This window comes from Carlito syrichta, unplaced genomic scaffold (assembly GCF_000164805.1).
Source record: "Carlito syrichta isolate Samal-C Ts95f unplaced genomic scaffold, Tarsius_syrichta-2.0.1 Scaffold309824, whole genome shotgun sequence".
NCBI classification, from domain to species: domain Eukaryota; kingdom Metazoa; phylum Chordata; class Mammalia; order Primates; family Tarsiidae; genus Carlito; species Carlito syrichta.
The window spans coordinates 1,099,322-1,116,604 of NW_007253920.1; the positions used below are offsets into that span (position 1 = coordinate 1,099,322).

Consider the following 17,283-nt stretch of genomic DNA (forward strand, 5'->3'; position numbering starts at 1 on the left):
GAATCAGGGAGGGAGGAGGGAACCGGTCGGCCTTCGAGGAAGGGTGAGCAGTGGAGGATGGCAGCGCACTAAGGAGTCCACATCCTTAAACCTGCAGCTGTTCTCTAAGAGGAAATGCTCTTTTCCAGGTGCGTGGGGCACACAGGATGACTCCCCATCGCCACGAAAATACATTTGAAAGATGCTTGGATGGATGGAAGAATGTTGAAATTTTTGTTTTTTAATTTTTAGTCAATGCTGTCCAATGCTGGAGTCACTGTCACCCAGGCTGGAGTGCAGTGGCAGGCTCATGGCCACCGCAGTCTTGACCTGCTGGGCTCAGGTGACCTTCCACCTCAGTCTTCCAGGTAGCTGGAACTACAGGAGCATGCTACAATGCCCGGCCAATTTTTTTAGTTATTGTAGAGAAGAGGTCTCATCAAGTTGCCCAGCTGGTATAGAATCCCTGGGCTCAGGCAATCCTCTCGCCTCTGCCTCCCAAAGTGCTAGAATCACAGGCGTGAGCCACCGTGCCTGGCTAAAATGTTATATATACACACACATATAGAATATGTGATGTATGATATAATTTAATCTACATATAATTTAAGATAAACCATCATCCATTTGAATGGTTTAAATTGTATCATTTGAATGGTTTAAATTGTATCATACATCGAAGACTATTAACTAAAAATAAAAATTCACTTCTTCAGTCACTAACCACATGAGGCTACCGTACCAGACAGCACGGATATAGAACATTTCCATCATTGCAGAAAATTCTGCTGGACAGCATTGGAAGAAAGGATCTGTATTCTGAGATATGGTACAAACTCTTTTGCTCAGAGGAAACGGAGATTTTAGTTATTGCCTGAAGCTGCCAGTTCCCAGTCTAGAACAAACCAGATGAGAGAAATTTGTTCCTGAGGACAGAGAGTGTGATGGGCCTTGGGACACAGGACTGATCTGTATCAGACATCTCAGTGCCCCTGCTGAGGTTGGTTACAAAGAGGAGGGTATCCTAACTGCTAATGGGGAACAGTGGTGGGGCTGGGGTGGGGGGGCGGGGAGGGAATGTCTGTGTTAGGAAAGAGGGATGTTGAGGAAGAAAGCACAAGCAGACTTCTGTGTTGATGTCTTGGACCATAGACTTTGCTCCCATCAGTGGGTGTTAGCAAAGGCCGTGAACATTCAGGAGACACTGAGGTTGGTGGAAAGGTCACTGAATCTCTCAGCATGGCTGAGTGGTCCTGTTCCTGAAGTGGTGGTGGGCTGCTGTTCCTGATGGAAACAGATGCGTGTGTGTTTGCCTACTTAGCTCTGAAAGAAGAAGAGGAAAACAAAGTCCATCCTTCTGTCCACCCATCCACCCATTTATTCATGTCATTGGAAATTTACTGACTAGTGAGATTACAAAGATAGGTAAGATATGGATCTTGTCCTGTTCCAGAGAGAGAGAGAGAGGCACATAAACTGACAGTAATTTCAGATATTGAAAACAGGGCAGTGGAGGTAGACCCAGGGACTCAGGGAGAACAGAGGAGGGAGAATCCTGGGGTTCTGGGGAAGATTTCACATAGGAAGGCAGGCACTTGGAGACATTTTTGTTCGATAAAGGATATTTGCATTTAAGGTGAAGGGAACAGACCATGCAAGCACCCTTGTCTCAAGCGCTCACATGTGAGTGGTATTGGGAGACAGAGCCAGAAAGGATTGAAGTACAACCTGTACCTGTCCACAGACTGTCACCTTGCACAGATGTGATGCCTAGACATTGTCATTTGACCCATGGATAGTGTGGCTGGTGGTTCAGTAAGAACCACAGCTCGAATCCACATGTGAGGCCCAGGGACAAGGCTGACTAAAGGCCACAGGTACAACCAAATAAGATCGCTGTGTTCTGATGGGATGTGGTTGGGGTGTGGGACGTGACAAGCCCCACTTCAGCTTTCCAGGACCTGGCAAGACTTCATCCTGGGCAGGATGAATATGGTCACCACCAACCTGGGTATGTCTTCTGTGTGGATATGGTTGGGCCCTGAAAGCTCCACCCTTCAAGTATCCCCCAAATGGATGTCCTTGGGTGCCTTTGCTGGTGATGCATCCTTTAGGGGTGCTGCAACATGCTACTTGTGTTCACATGTGTTAGAGTGCTCATTTCACCAGGCCTCCCCACTGGTCCTCAGCAGGGTGATTTCAACAGGAAGTTAGGCTGAAGAGTTTGCACATGGGTAGTAGGGAGCCACAGCTTTTTCAGCTGGGGACTGACATGATCAGATTTTTTTTTTTTTGGGCAAAAGATCCCTCAAGTGGTGCCTTGGAATATTGGCAGAAGTGGGGAGTCACTTCCATTTAAAGATGTGTATTATATTATATTGTATATATTTTTTGAATCAGGATCTTACTCTGTTGCCCAGCCTGGAGTTGAGTGGCATGATCACAGTTCACTATATCCTCAAACTCCTGGGCTCAAGCGATCTTTCCGCCTCAGCCTCCTGAGTAGTTGGGACTACAGGTGTGTGCCACCATGCCTGGTTAATTTTTTATTTCTTATTTTTGTAGAGGCAAGGTCTTGCTATGTTCCCAGGCTGGTCTAGAACTCCTGGGTTCAAGCAATCCTCCCTGATAGTTAGGAAGAAACTAAGAGGAGGCAGTTGCTATCATACAGTGAAGTATATTCATCTTGTCTTGTAAAAACAAATCCCTCAGGATGTCCAAAGTGACCTCTGCTTCCTTCCTATTTCAACCCTCCCCCAAGGAATTGAGCGCAGGAGGAAACTTGATGTGGGTACAAGAGAACTCGACCTGCCTCTGGATCGGGCAGCTTCTTGGGACCGTGGACCATAGGCACAGCCTAGCATGTTCCAGAACAGTCACTGCCCAGTGGGAGCCACCTGAACTGGTGTAAGAAATGATCCTTTCCTGTGGAGAGGGAGGTTCAAGACCTCAACTCTCACAGAGACCTTAGTCTGAGGGCTTTCCAGCCCCAGCCTGAAGAAACAGAACCTTCAGTGTTGTCAGGCCAGTCCCAGCAGTCCCCCCGCCTGCTTATGGAGGAATGGCCTGTCTGTGACAGGCTGACTCCTCTCCAAGATGCCTTATTGTGGGTGAAAACAGCAATAAACTGCCTTGGAAGTGCAGCCAGGGGAGGTATTTAAGACTGTCCTCAGGAAGAGCCGGGGAGTGAATGACCTGTAAATGGGTTAAGCTAGCTTTCTTTTTCTTTGTTTCTTCCTTCCTTCTTTCCCTCCTCCCTCCCTCCCTCCCTTCCTTTTTCTTTCTGAGTCAGGGGGTCTCACTCTGTTGCCCAGACTAGAGTGCAGTGGAACGATCACAGCCTACCATAGCCTGAAATTCTTGGGCTCAGGCAATCCTCCAGCCTCAGCTTCCCAAGTAACCAGGACTACATGTCAGCACCACCATGTCCAGCTAATTAAAAAAAAAATTGTAGAGATGAGGTTTCGCTATGTTACCTAGGCTAGTCTCGAACTCCTGGACTCAAGCAATCCTCCTGTCTCGGTGTCCCAAAGTGCTGGGATTGCAGGCATGAGTCATTGCACCCGGCCCAGGCTAAGTTTTCTTTATTTTCAGCTTGGAAGTGGTTTCTTCCTGCTATATCCCAGTCTAGCCTTTATATCCCTTCTCACTGTCTTATCGCACTCACTGTATGATCAGAGCACAGAGTACGGGTCTAGCAGGCAGAGGACGCACGCCTTGGGAAGCGGGCAGTGCCCTTTGCACAGCAGTCAGCGTAGTGCAATCTTGGAGCTTGAGCCAGCGTGGCACAGGTGTGGCAGGCTCATAGTTCAAGGCTGACCTTTAGGCCGTTACAGATGGAGAGACTGAGAATTTCTGCAGTCAGCCGGGAGGGTCTATCACAAAGAAGTGAGCTCTCTGACTCGGGCTGTGGTGGAATACAGCCGAGGGGCCGTGAATGACAGAATCAGGGCACAATCTTGGCCAACCTGTTCCCTGGCTCCTTACAAAAGAGAGTTAAGGCCCAGAAGCAGGCTATGTGTTAATTTGTCATTTGCTCTAAGATGCATCTATGTCTGTCAGCTCAGCTTTCATTCCATGGTTGGGGAGGGAGGGGCGCGGCCAGTCAACCTTAAGAATTCTTTTGATGTCATAAGACATGGTCTGTGTTCAGAGAGCTCAAGACTCAGTTGCAGATGGGGGTGTGCCCGAGGGCGACCCCACTGACAGCTACAGTCAGGGTCCTAATGCTCTCACCAGGGACGCTGTCCGACTGCCAGGGAGACCCTCCCTTTGACTCCCGCCAGCCCCTCACCGGTCCTGGCTACCTCCTCACCTTCGTCGCTGCAGCCGGGGCCCATGCATGGCTGGAAGTCCTGGGTGTCGGGGCAGGGGACACTGAGGTCCAGCTGCGCCTTCAGCATGCGCTGCCGCATCCTCTTGCCCTTGTCGCAGGTGGAGGAGCTGCAGGCGGACCACGGGGACCAGTTGGAGTAGATGCAGGTTTCAGGGGTGTCATCTGGAAAGAGCGTTTGATATGTTTTCCTTGGGAGCCTGCGGGAGCTGCGACTGGCCCTCTCCCCAGACAGTGGGGGACAGGAGAAGCCGGGCTTCCTGGCCAGCCTCGGTGAGCCTGGCTGCTCCTGGGATGAAATGGAAGCAGTCATTTGGTTCCATTAAAAAATGTGTGTTATATTATATTGTGTATTTTTTGGGGTCAGGATCTTACTCTGTTGCCCAGCCTGGAGTTTAGTGGCACGATCACAGCTCACTATATCCTCAAACTCCTGGGCTCATGCGATCCTTCCGCCTCAGCCTCCTGAGTAACTGGGACTACAGGTGTGCGCCACCATGCCTGGCTAATTTTTTTTTTATTTCTTATTTTTGTAGAGACAAGATCTTGCTATGTTGCCCAGGTTGGTCTCGAACTTCTGGGTTCAAGCAATACTTCCATCTCAGCCTCCCAAAATGCTGGGATTACAGATGTGAGCCACTGTGCCTGGCTATTTAAAATTTTTCTTAACATCCTACTAATAAATATCTCAATAAACAGAATGAGCCCCTTACTATTTCTTCCTCTAAACACATGAATGCCTTTTCATTTCCAGTCCCTCACCTTGGAAGATATTGTTTCTACACACATTCAGGTATAGTGTAGTCAATTTTGGAAAGCACGAGGCTTTTTTGTGTTGTGGCCTCATCTTCCCAATGATCCCATATGCAGCCATCCTGATAAGAATAAGTGCAGCCAGTGTTCGTTGAGCATTTCTTATCTACCGGCATCATCTTAAGAACTTTGTATGCCTTATCCCATTTGATCCTCACAACAACTGTCTATGAAGCAGGTTCTGTTATTATCCCCATTTTACAGTTGAGGAAACTGAGGCAGAGAGGTGAGCTTCTTGCCCCAGATCAAAGGGCTGACGAGAGGCCAGATTGTCTGGCTCCAGATCCTGTGAGAAAACTTGAGCTTGAACCATGACTGTCCCTTGCCCAACTGTAGGATCTGGACCCCTTTGCTTGCTGGGGAAGTAGAGATACCCATGCCTGCCTCATAGGCTAGTGTGGAAATCAAAGCAGAGAGTGGTCTGAATCCTGCAAAGCCTGTTCACGTGAGATTTACATGATCCTTTAAAGGTTTGATGCCACTGGATACGTACTCTGATATCATACCTTCACCACTTCCTTATACTTTATGCCTAACCTTGGCCGTGTTTTTGATTATTTCTTGAGGAGAAATCCTCAGAGATGGGATTACCAAGTTGAAGAAGATGAGTATTTTTATGGTTCTCAAAACATGTCAGCACATTGCTTTCTCAATGGGTCCTGCCAATTTATGTTACCACCTGCAACAAAGGAAAAATCACATACCTTCATCTTTCTCTTCTGGAGCCAGGTCTGCTACAATATCATCAACATTGTCAGGTACAATATTGCATTGTTCCCCCTGCAAAAGGAATGTTACTTGGAGGACTCACATTCGCAAAAGAAGGGAATGTGTTGGGGAAAGAGGAAGGAGGACATAACATCTAATGCCCGTTCTGCATACAAATCCTATACCGTAGTTGAGTTCTCGATCAACATCTACAATCTGGCTGAAAAAGAAACGTCAAGAAAGCAGGAGGGGCTAACCAGGAATGGTAAATATTTGGCGTGTGGACCACTGCTTCCCAATTCCTGACCCATGACAGACATCAGAAATCGATTCTGGAACTCATGATGAGAACAATTTGCCTGGATTAAGAAATTCATTTGAGCACTGGCCTCACTACTGAGTTCATTTTGCTTATTTACATCTTATGAAATAATTTGCATACTAGAAACCCAGGGAGGCCCAGGAATTTCATATCCCGAAGTGCTTTCTGCTAGGGACGCCATGATTCTAGAGCAGAAAGGTGCTCCTGAAGGGAAGGGTCTGTGGCAGAGGGAGCTCTAACCCAATACCTTCCGGGCGATTCTCTCGATGACAACTCTGGCGACTTGAGTGATGGACCCGCCCTCTGGGTCGTAGAAAGGACTCTGAGGATGGTCCAGACTGGTCAGGGGTCGGATTTTCTCCTGGGGAATTGTGGGCTTGTTGGGTGACTGTAGGAAAAAACACAGATGTGGGGAGTGAGAAATAAAACTGGTAAACCCTACAAAAGCCATTTGTTATATGAATCAGAACAGAAAACTTGACAGGAATTTAACAAGTGTAACTACTATTTATATTTACTGAATTCTTCTCATGCCATATGCTGTGCTTGGAAATTTCTAGATCTGTACCTAAAAATCCTTCCACATACATGGTAGGATTATGAACAGATGAAGAAGCCAAGTTTCAGAGAGGTCGTCCCAGCTAGGCTGAGCCAGGCCGGCCTGAATCCAAAACTCCTCCTGCTAGACCAGTCACTGGCAGACCCTTCTGTAGAGGGTCAGATGGTAAATCTTTTGGGTTTTGTGAGCCACACTGTCGCTAATACTCAACTTGGCCGATGTAGTGGGAAAGCAGCCTCAGACAATATGTAATTGGATGAGTGTAGCTGGCTTTGAAAACTTTATTTACAAATCACGTAGGACAGATTTGTCTTGCAAACCATGATTTGCCAATACCTGTTCTAGATTGCTTTCCCATTGGTTTTCTGATGACTCCAGATTTCAATGCAGTTGAACCTACCTGAGAACTGTGGCATTCAGGATAGTCTCCAAACTCCTTGGCCCAGCTGTCCAGAAACCTTTGGAATCTGACTCAGCATTTTTTTTTGTTGTTGTTGCCTAGGCTGGAGTGTAATGGCACAATCATGGTTCCACTGTCATCTTGACCTCCTGGGTTCAGGCGATTGATCCTTACCCTCAGCCTTCTGAATAGCTGGGACTACAGGCATGTGCCACCATGCCCACCTAATTTTTTGATTTCTTTTGTAGAGATGAGGTCTTGCTATGTTGCCTAGGTTGGTCTCAAACTCCTGGCCTCAAGCAATCCTCCTGCCTTGGCCTCTCAAAATGCTAAGATTACAGGCATAAGCTCCGCGCTTGGCCCTGCTCAGCCTTAAACATCAACTTCTTGCTATTCCCCACTCCCCCATGCCTTTGGGATGCTGTTCCCTGCTCACCTGGGAGCTGCTTTCTGGCGAACTCCCTGGCCACTGCACGGACACTTTCCAGAGCCCGAATCATGCTGGATGTGATGATGAGACCATGTGACCTCCCCTACCAGACTCCAAGTTCCTCTAGGACCGAGCCTGGATGGGATTCCCTCTGTGCCCAGGATGGGGCCAGACAGGGAGGAGGCACGTGGGAAGTCTGCCACCCACCGCCGCAGTCACACACATACCTCGTAGGTCACCCCGCTATCGGTGCCCGCGTCCCAGGGAATCAGGTCCTGCACAACCTTCTGGACCCAGCCGCACTCCTTGGTGCAGAGATCTTCAGCAGACAAGCCCACATTCCAGTCGGGACTGGGGCCCATCATGGTCAGGAAAGACATTAAGTGGCGCGTTCTGTCCACTGAAAATTCCGCCGAGGGGGCTGCTCTCCTGGAAACCGAATACAGACACCATTATGTTAGGGCTCGGGGGGGGGGGTGTCCACTCCGAGGGATACGTGGCCAGACCACAGGTCAGGGATGAAAAGGATAGAATCAGATTCTTGGTCTCTCACTGAACCCTGCCTTTGGTCATTACTGGTTTATCTCCATCTCTGTTCTGGCCTATCCATTGAGCAAGTGTGGAGACAACCATAACTTCCTCCATATCCAATTTTAATGTATCCACAGAACTTACTATTATTTTGTGTTTCCTGGCTTATCATTTTTGCTGAGATATAAACAGTCGTCTCTCCCTGGAGTGTAAACTCCGGAATAGTAGGGATTTTGTCCGTCTTATTCATGGCTTTATTTCCAGTCCCTAGAACAGTGCCTAGCACAGAGTAGATGCCCAGTAAATGTCTTTGAATCAATGACTGAACAAACGCTACGCACTGTGTGTGTGCTCAGTGTGTTGGATGTGAGGTGAGCTTTACAAATAAAAACTGCTGACAATGCCCCCCAGCCTTTCCTTGCACAGTCTCGTTTATTATTTTATTTTAAAAATAGAGATAAGGTCTCAGTATATTGCCTAGGCTGGTCTTGAACTTCTGGACTCAAGCAATCCTCCCGCCTTGGCCTCCTGAAGTGCTGGGATTACAGGCGTGAGCCACCCTGCCCTGCCAACGCAGTCTCATTTAATCCTCACAACACACCTGGGCAAGGATTATTGCCTCCAACTTGTGGATGAGGAAACTGAGGCTCAGGAGGGTTGTGCAACCTGCCCAAAGTCACAAAGATAAGTGGCAGAATGGAGATCATGACCAAGTCCATGTTAGCTCAAGGTGAGTGTTCTTTCCATCATCCATTTTTAATCCCCGTCCCTGCTCTCTAGACTGAGATTTCCATTGTGCCATCAGACACCTCTGCCGTTTCTGTTGTCTGCTCCTGCCTCCTGCCTCCTGCCTCCGTTGTCCTCAAGAGGCCGCCTGTAGCAAGGCCCTGCCCTGGCCCCAGGGTGCACCCACTGGCTTCCAGCTGGTTCCCTGGCTGTTCCCTTTAGGCGGAGAGCAGGGACCCAGCAGTAGAGCCAGAGACCCTTGGCTGACAAGTCCCAGCTGCTGGAGTAACATCCCCAGCCTGTAGCCACCGGCGGCAGCTCTTCAGCCTGTCTCCTCATGTCACTGAGAAGCGCCAGGAGTGACCAGGGCTGTATCAGATAAGTGGTAACAACCACTCAGAGTGGCTGGGAAGGAAAGAGAGAGCCCGGTCATTCAGCACACACTGGGTGGCAACCTTTGTTTCATTTCCCCTTCTGACAGTCCTGTGGGAATTATTTTCCTGTTTTTGTTTGTTTTTAGTCAAAATCTCGCTCTGTTGTCCAGGCTGGAGTGCAGTGGCATGACCACGGCTCACTGCAGCCCTGACTTCCTGGACTCAGTCGATCCTTCTGCCTCGGTCTCCTGAGTAGCTGGGATTACAGGCGCCCCACGATACCTGGCTAATTTTTTTTGAGTTGGAGTCTCACTCTGTCGCCCAGACTGGAGTGCAGAGGCCGCTCCCGGCCACCGCAGCCTTGCCTGCTGGGCTCCGGCGATCCTTCTGCCTCAGCCTTCCGAGCAGCCAGAACTACAGGCACGCGCTACCACGCCCGACTCATTTTTTGATTTATTGTAGAGATGAAGTCTCGCTGCCCAGGCGGGTCTTTTTTTTTTTTTTTTTTTTTAATGAGATGTGGTCTTGCTATGTTGCTCAGGCTTGTCTCAAACTCCTGGGCTTAAGCAATCCTCTTGCCTCAGCTTCCCAAAGTGCTGAGACCATAGGCATGAGCCACTGCACACAGCCTTTTCCTGTTTTGTAGAGAGGCAGTGGCGATGTGTAGAGGCTAAAGAACTTACCCAGGCAGCAGGAGCTGAGGCTTGACGGTAGCTCAGCCTGACTCTATACCCCAGGCTGCTGATTGTGGGCAATCCTTGGCCAGGGCCCAACCGGTCTCCTCAGTCCAACTGGCAGCGGGTCTACCTCAGCTGTTGGGAGTTCCTGTGCCCTCTGTTGGGACCAGCTGCTTCCGGCTGCCCTCACCTGGCCCTAGAAGGCAATGACTCCAGACCTGATTGGGCCCATGGAGCTGGACCTCTTGGGCTCTGGCAGTCAGTGGGGACCAAACAGTGGGCAGAGGGGGAGGGATGCCCAGGCATGCATCCTGGCATTACCTCGTCTAGCTGCATATTCTTGGGCAAATTACCAGATCTGTTTGTGCCCCGGTATCCAAATCTTTAAAATGGGGATCATGGCTGGGGGCAGTGGCTCATGCTTATAATCGCAGCACTTTGGGAGGCTGAGGTGAGAGGATTGCCTGAGCCCACAGGTTTGAGACCAGCCTGGGCAACTTTGCAAGACTTCAACTCTACAATAAATCAAAAAATTAGCCAGGCATGGTGGTGCGTGCCTGTAGTTCCTGCTACTTAGAAGGCTGAGGTGGAAGGATCACCAGAGCCCAGCAGGTTGAGGCTGCAGTGACCATGTGCATGCCACTGCACTCCAGCCTGGGTGAGAGAGTGAGACTCCGACTCAATAAAAAAAAAAAAAAGACGGGCATCACATATGTCTACTCCAAAGGGTTACTGTGAGTGTTAAGTGACCCAACTTGCATCAGTGTCTGGCAGCCCAGTGCCTGGCACCGGAGTTATTCTTACTATCGCTGTGATTAAGAGATACACTGTAGGGTTGTATGGAGACCAGAAAGGAGAGGGGCGGGGGAGAGGACGTCACATTTTAGCCCCATGCTAATCTGGGTTCTGGCACATGAGTGGAGGAAGAGCCTGGTCTGAGACCTTGTGACTGCAAGTTGACAAGTGTCACTGCCTCCCCAGCTGCCTTCCCTGTCCCCCCCTCTCCCCGTTTGCCGCCCCAGAAGCTCCCTGGGTCCCGGCCAGGCCAGCCTCGTTGCAAGCCTGCACTTGCATCTGTTGGGCAAGCTCTTCCTTCAGTGATTTCAAAGTGTGGTCCCCTGGGAACTTGCTGGAAATACACATTATTGGGCCTTCCTTAGATGTACTGAATTAGAGATTCTGGGGGTAGGAGCCAGCCGTCTGTTGTAAGACTCCCTCCAGGTGGTCCCAACACACTTCATGCTTGAGAATCCCTGGTCTACTGGTCTTTCAGGCCTCAGGCTCGTGTCACCTCTTCCAGGAGCCTTTCTGTCCCCTCTCGGCCGAGGCAAGTGCCTTTGGGCTGTGTTTCCACACACTGCACAGGCCTTTGCAGCCAGACCCTATGATAGTAATTGCTTCCTCACTGTCCCTCTCTCTCACTTAGACCGGTAGCTACTTGAAGGCAGGAGTTTCACAGCTGCACCCAGGACCTAGGTGTCCAGTGGGCTGACTGAACACACCAGTGCGTGATGGCCTCAGCATCCCCGCTTCCTTGATCTTGGGCTCACCCTCTTTGAGTTTGTTTCAATGTCTTCATCTAACACTCCAGACCTGCGGTGTTGCTGAGCAGATCAAATGAGACGCTTTATAAGGAAGTCTTTATCGACCCTGGTTTTAGCACTTTAAAGACCTGGTTCATACGAGGATTGCAGGCTGCGGAGATGTGGCATTGCTCACCTAGCGACTCACAGGGTGGGCACCTGCTAAGAAGAAAGTGTCTGGGCAGGAATATGTTAGTCCCTGCCCGCCTTGGTCTTGAACCCTTAGGGAGTCCGGCAGTCCCCCGGGGAGTCAGGCTTCCTCTTCCACTGCTGTAGAGATGGACTGGTTCACCTATTGCCTTCCCATCTCCCTATATATGTGATTTGGGGTGAGGCTAGTCATTCATGTCCTGTACCCCATGTGACACTATTCACAGTGACATCCTAAGGGACAAAAGCAGCTCTACTCAGGAATCCAGATCTGTAGAAGCCAAACCAACCCACACCCCGACGCCATCCTGATTCCCGCCCAGCCGATGGGTGGAATCATCTGAGGACAAGCCCCTGTGGAAGTCATTCTCGGCAGATGCATATTTGCCAAGTCTGCTGTAACTGAGTCTGTAGCCTGAGTGATGGACCCTCCAGACCCTGGTAAATGTTTTAAGGTGTGGGAAATTTGGGGCCACCCATCCCTGGTTGTAAGGTCAGAATGCCTGACTTACATTGGGTGATATGGTAAATGAGCATTTCTAAGGGCCTGGGAGCAATTTTCTAGCATTTTCAGATACACCCTGCACCATTCTCTTATCCTTGATTGGGAAATTTCTCCCTGACCCCAAGCTCATGAAATCATTCCCCAAATTACTTTGGATCCCAAATCTACCTGCCTAGAGTATGCTGAACCCACTCTTTCTTTGATCTTTCGTGTTAATATCTGTCTTCCCCCCAGGTTCCAACAGAGTCAGAACCCTTTCTGTCTTGTTCACAGCTACATCCCCATGCCTGGCTTAGAACTTGGCATGCATTCGATTCTCTTCAAATGTTTGTTGAAATAAATGAATTAATCTAAGAAATGAATGTGGAGCCCTTGTACTTCCTTTGACCTTCAAATTTAATTAAGCATCATCTCAAAGTATTTATTACTTCTAGAATAAAAATAATGAAGTAGATAAGAATATATATATGAGTTTTCCTTAGACAATTCTAGATAGGACTGGAGTTCTTTAATTTGTTCATATTGTAATGGAAGTTCTTATTCACGCTTTCTTAAAAATAGGCTATGTCTTCCGAGGTATAGTATTTTGTTAATTTAGTTTCTGGGATTTAAGTTTGTATCAGTTTTCTAGCAAAGACAGTTGATCTAGTCATACCATATGCCAGAATATATGACAAAGCAGGGTCATCAAAATAGTGTGATACTCAGGTTAGATAGAAATATACAACAGTGGCACAGATTGGCGATCCCAGAAACTACCGATAAGGACTTGTGCAAATTAAGATTCTCAACTAAGGGGAAAGGAAAGTTTGTGTGGTTAGTTGCAATTAAAAAGATGGATTCGCATCTAATATCATAACCTGGGCCGGGTGTGGTGGCTCACACCTATAATCCCAGCACTTTGGTAAGCCGAAGTGAGATATTGTCTGAGCCCATGGATTTGAGACCAGCCTGAGCAACTTAGCGAGAACTTGTCTCTACAATAAATCAAAAAATTAGCTGGACATGGTGGCGCACGCCTGTAGTTCCAGCTACTTGGAAGGTTGAGGCAGAAGGATCGCCTGAGCCCAGTAGGTCGAGGCTGCGGTGGCCCTAAGCATGCCACTGCACTCCAGCCTGGGCAACAGAGTGAGACTCTGACTCAAAAAAATATATATCATAACCTAATAATAATAATAGATCTAGAATGAAACAGAAAACAATCAGATCATAGAAAGAAATCACATTTTTAGATCTATTCGATAAATGTTAATTTTCTCAACTTTGAAGCAAAAGCAATTGCAAAGAGAGAAGTTGACTAATTGAATTATAGCTCCATTAAAAACATGTGTATAATGAAAACCACAGTACTGAACTGGAGAAAAAAATGACACGTTGGCAAAAAATGTTTCCCTCAATGTGGCTGACAAAATGTTAATATCTATACTGTAGACAGCACTAATCCAGAGTTGTAAGAAAGCTTACAATCCTAGTAGATAAAGGAGTTAAGAATAGACAATTCACATCAGAAAAATGAAGACGCAATGAAGACATGGAGAAATGTTTCCCTTTTTTACATTCAGAGAGGCAGCATGGCATTGGAACAGGCAGAGCTGGGTTCAAATCCTGGTTCAGCTGCTTGTTTATTTTATTTTATTCGATTTTAATTTTTAATTTTTTTGAGTTGGAGTCTCACTCTGTCACCCAGGCTGGAGTTCAGTGGCACGCTCACGGCCACTGCAGCCTTGACTTGCTGGGCTCAGGCTATCCTTCCACCTCAACCTCCCAAGTAGCTGGAACTACAGGTGCACACCACCACGCCTGGCTAACTTGTACATTTATTGTAGAGATGAGGTCTCGCCAAGTTGTCCAGGCTGGTCCTGAACCCCAGGGCTCAGGCAATCCTCTTGCCTCAACCTCCCAAAGTGCTGGGATTACAGGTGTGAGTCACTGTGCCTGGCCGACTGCTTGTTTAAAGCTATGCAGCAGGGGTTCCTGCCTCACCTACCTTTGCAGTTACTACATCTGAAGAATGGGAGAGTGATCATCCTGCTCCAGGGTTTTATTGCCAGGGAATTGCTTACCATCATGGCTGACACATAATAGGACTTGGTAAAGACAGTTCCCTCTCATCCAACTTTTCCAAACAAAACTTCCAAAACATCACAAAAGAAGAGGTAAGAAAGGATTCTTATACTCCTTCTAGAGAGTTATTGTGCCCTTCTAAATGACAGATCCACAGCAGTGAGACTCAGGAGGGTTTCTTAACCCCCTCATACACTCTCATCATGAAATATATTTTAAATCAACATCCTGTATTTTAAATAATCATTCCTGCAGAAATTCAAGCCAGCCACGAGGGGGCGCCCAAGCCATTCACTAGACTGAAGACCCGAGTGTGTGCGGTGGAAGGTTTGAGAGAGGTTCCTGCAGTGTCAGAAAACTCTGTGTTTATAACCAGGAGGCATCTAGGACTCCAGGTCCATCTGGACGCTTAGATCTACCACCTGCTCCTCTAGCCCGTCCCCCTCTGCCATCCTCAGGATGTCGATGGACCCGTGCAAGTGCTGCTGCAGGCAGGGACGGCCTGGAAACTTCCAGTCCTGATTTAAGAGAACGATGCCTCTGGCCCCCTGGGCAACCGAGGCTTTGGATTTCCAGAGACAGTGACCATGTGTCTCTCCCACTGGCCTCACAAACACGCCTTTTGTCTAATCGATGCTAATTAAGCAGAGTGGCTGGAGATAATTTAAGAGGATGACAGTCTTGCAGGATTCACTGTAAGAAACGAAATGAGAGTTATTTCTAAACGTTCCAATAATTCTTAGCGTTCAGACGACACAGAAGGATCTCGGTGATGTAAATTCAGAACTGATTTGCCGGAAACGCTGGAGGGAACTAGTGAAGGATGTGGGTTTTGCTCAGAGTCTGTCTTTCCTGTCTCTACCTGCACCCTGGGCTGTCGGAGCCACAGCTTGATTTATTGAGCTAAACAAGTCAGCAGCTAATTTGTTCATTCTTGGCTGTCCTTTGAGAAGTGGTCCTGGGGATAAAGATGAAGATCATTGAAAAACAAATCAGTTTCAACGGGCAGGACCTCGCAAAGTAGGTCACCCTGGTTTTCCACTGGGCTCAGGGAGGCTAGAATCCCATTAACCTCAATCAGGCAGGCTCCGTGAAGAGGGGCAGGACTGTTTCTGCAAAACAAAACTTGGCTGCATGTAGCCTTCCTAATTTGACTTCCTAATGAGATTTGGAAGAGGAAAGGGGAGAGTGGGGTATGGGAAAATCAAAGGAAAATTCCTTTCTCTTAACAAGCTGGTGGCACCGAGTGGAGGCTTGGGTGTTTGGGAGGTCCGAGTGTTTGCCATCAATTAATTTGGTTTCACTGGGGTCTCAAGTAGTCTGAGGGATGGGTGAAGGGTGGGAGGGTGTCCCCAAATATCTTTTCCAATTTTTCAGGCGTTCTCTCCCATTTTATTTTATTTTTTTATTTTTATTTTATCTTATTTTTTTTGAGTTGGAGTCTCACTCTGTCCCCCAGACTGGAGTGCAGTGGCCACTCCCGGCCACCGCAGCCTCGACCTGCTGGGCTCCGGCGATTCTTCCACCTCAGCCTTCCGAGTAGCCGGAATTACAGGAGTGTGCTACCACACCTGGCTAATTTTTTGATTTATTGTAGAGATGAGGTCTCGCCTGCCCAGGCGGGTCTCGAACCCGCGGGCTCAGGCAATCCACTCACCTCAGCCTCCCCAAAGCACGGGATTACAGGCTGAGCCACTGAGCCTGGCTCCTCTCCCATTTTAAAAAAGAAAAAAAAAAAAAGAAAGTTCCATAGACTCTTTCATTCTTTTGGAGCTACTGCCAGCTTCTCTTCTGGCACAGAAAACTTCACAGAAGAGTTGTCTGCACTTGCTGATTCTGTAGCCTTACTGTCTCTTCACATTTCACCTGCTCTGGGCTGTTCCCCCAACCCTGCCTTCACGCAGCAGAAAAGATTCTCAGTTAAGTCCTGGGTGACCTTCATGTTGATAAAGCCAAAGGGCATTTTGCAGCTCCCATCACTTGCTCTCTGCTGTGCTGGCACAGGTGATGACTCCCCTGAAACACTTTCTTCCCTGCCTTCCTGGTTGCCAAGTTCTCCTCCCCACCTCTCTGCTCTTCCTTTTCTGCTTCCTCTGCAGGGAAGTCCTCCTCGGCACTAAGTGGTAGAATTCTTGGGACTCAGTCCTAAGCCCTTGGCTCTTATTCTCAAGCTCTCTCTCGAGATCATGCAAGCCCTTGGCATCAGCAGTCTCCCATTCCTTGATGGTTCGCAATTTTACATATCAGGGCAGAATTCTCGCCTGGAGTGTCAGAGCTGAATAGCTAACTGTGTACTTCATGCCTCTAACTGGACATCTTGAATACATCGGAACAACTTAACACGTTCAGAACTGAACCCACGATCTTTCCCATCAAACTTCATCTAATGTCCTCCATCTTCCGAGTGGCTCCCCCACTGGTTCTGCCAGCCGGACACGTGGGAAGCATCGTGACTGCCCTCCGCCTCCTTATTCCCTCACTGCCACAGCCTACGCATCTCCGCATCTCTCTCCACGTCCACAACCTCCACCACTCTCCTCGTGGGAGTCAGTTAATTTTCTCCTGGCTCCCTGAGCTTGCTTCATCTACCCTTTCACATGGGAACCAGAGTGTTGTTACTGCCTTTTTGTTTGTTTGTTTTTTTGAGTTGGAGTCTCACTCTGTCACCCAGACTGGAGTGCAGTGGCCGCTCCCGGCCACCGCAGCCTCGACCTGCTGGGCTCTGCGATCCTTCTGCCTCAGCCTTCCAATTAGCCGGAACTACAGGCGTGTGTTACCACGCCCGGCTAATTTTTGATTTATTGTAGAGATGAGGTCTCACCAAGTTGCCCGGGTGGGTCTTGAACCCTCAGGCTCAGGCCATCCACTCACCTTGGCCTCCCAAAGCGCTGAGATTACAGGCTGAGCTACCAAGCCCGGCCGCCTTTTCTTTTCTTTTTTTTTTAAAGGAAATCTTATCTTGTCATCCTTCTGCTTAAAATGCTACAATGATTTCTTATTACAGGAAGTCCCCAACATACACACGAGTTCCATTCCGAGAGCACGTTTATAAGTTCAATTCGTTTTAAGTTCAACAAAGTTAGACTAGGAACCCAACAAACACAATAGACAATATAGTACTATATGTAT

General features: G+C 48.3%; 1 protein-coding gene across 1 annotated transcript in view; it reads right to left on the reverse strand.

Annotated features, from left to right (window-relative positions):
- The window catches only part of SPON1 (spondin 1), a 253,507-nt gene that overhangs the window by 9,977 nt on the left and 226,247 nt on the right, over positions 1-17,283 (reverse strand). Inside the window, exons 8-12 of the mRNA XM_008067941.2 lie at positions 7,772-7,973; positions 6,403-6,543; positions 5,830-5,905; positions 4,274-4,477; positions 3,527-3,561 (exon numbers count right to left, since the gene is read on the reverse strand). Coding sequence (XP_008066132.2) covers positions 3,527-3,561; positions 4,274-4,477; positions 5,830-5,905; positions 6,403-6,543; positions 7,772-7,973 — 658 coding nt within the window. The remainder of the gene's footprint in view (positions 1-3,526; positions 3,562-4,273; positions 4,478-5,829; positions 5,906-6,402; positions 6,544-7,771; positions 7,974-17,283) is intronic.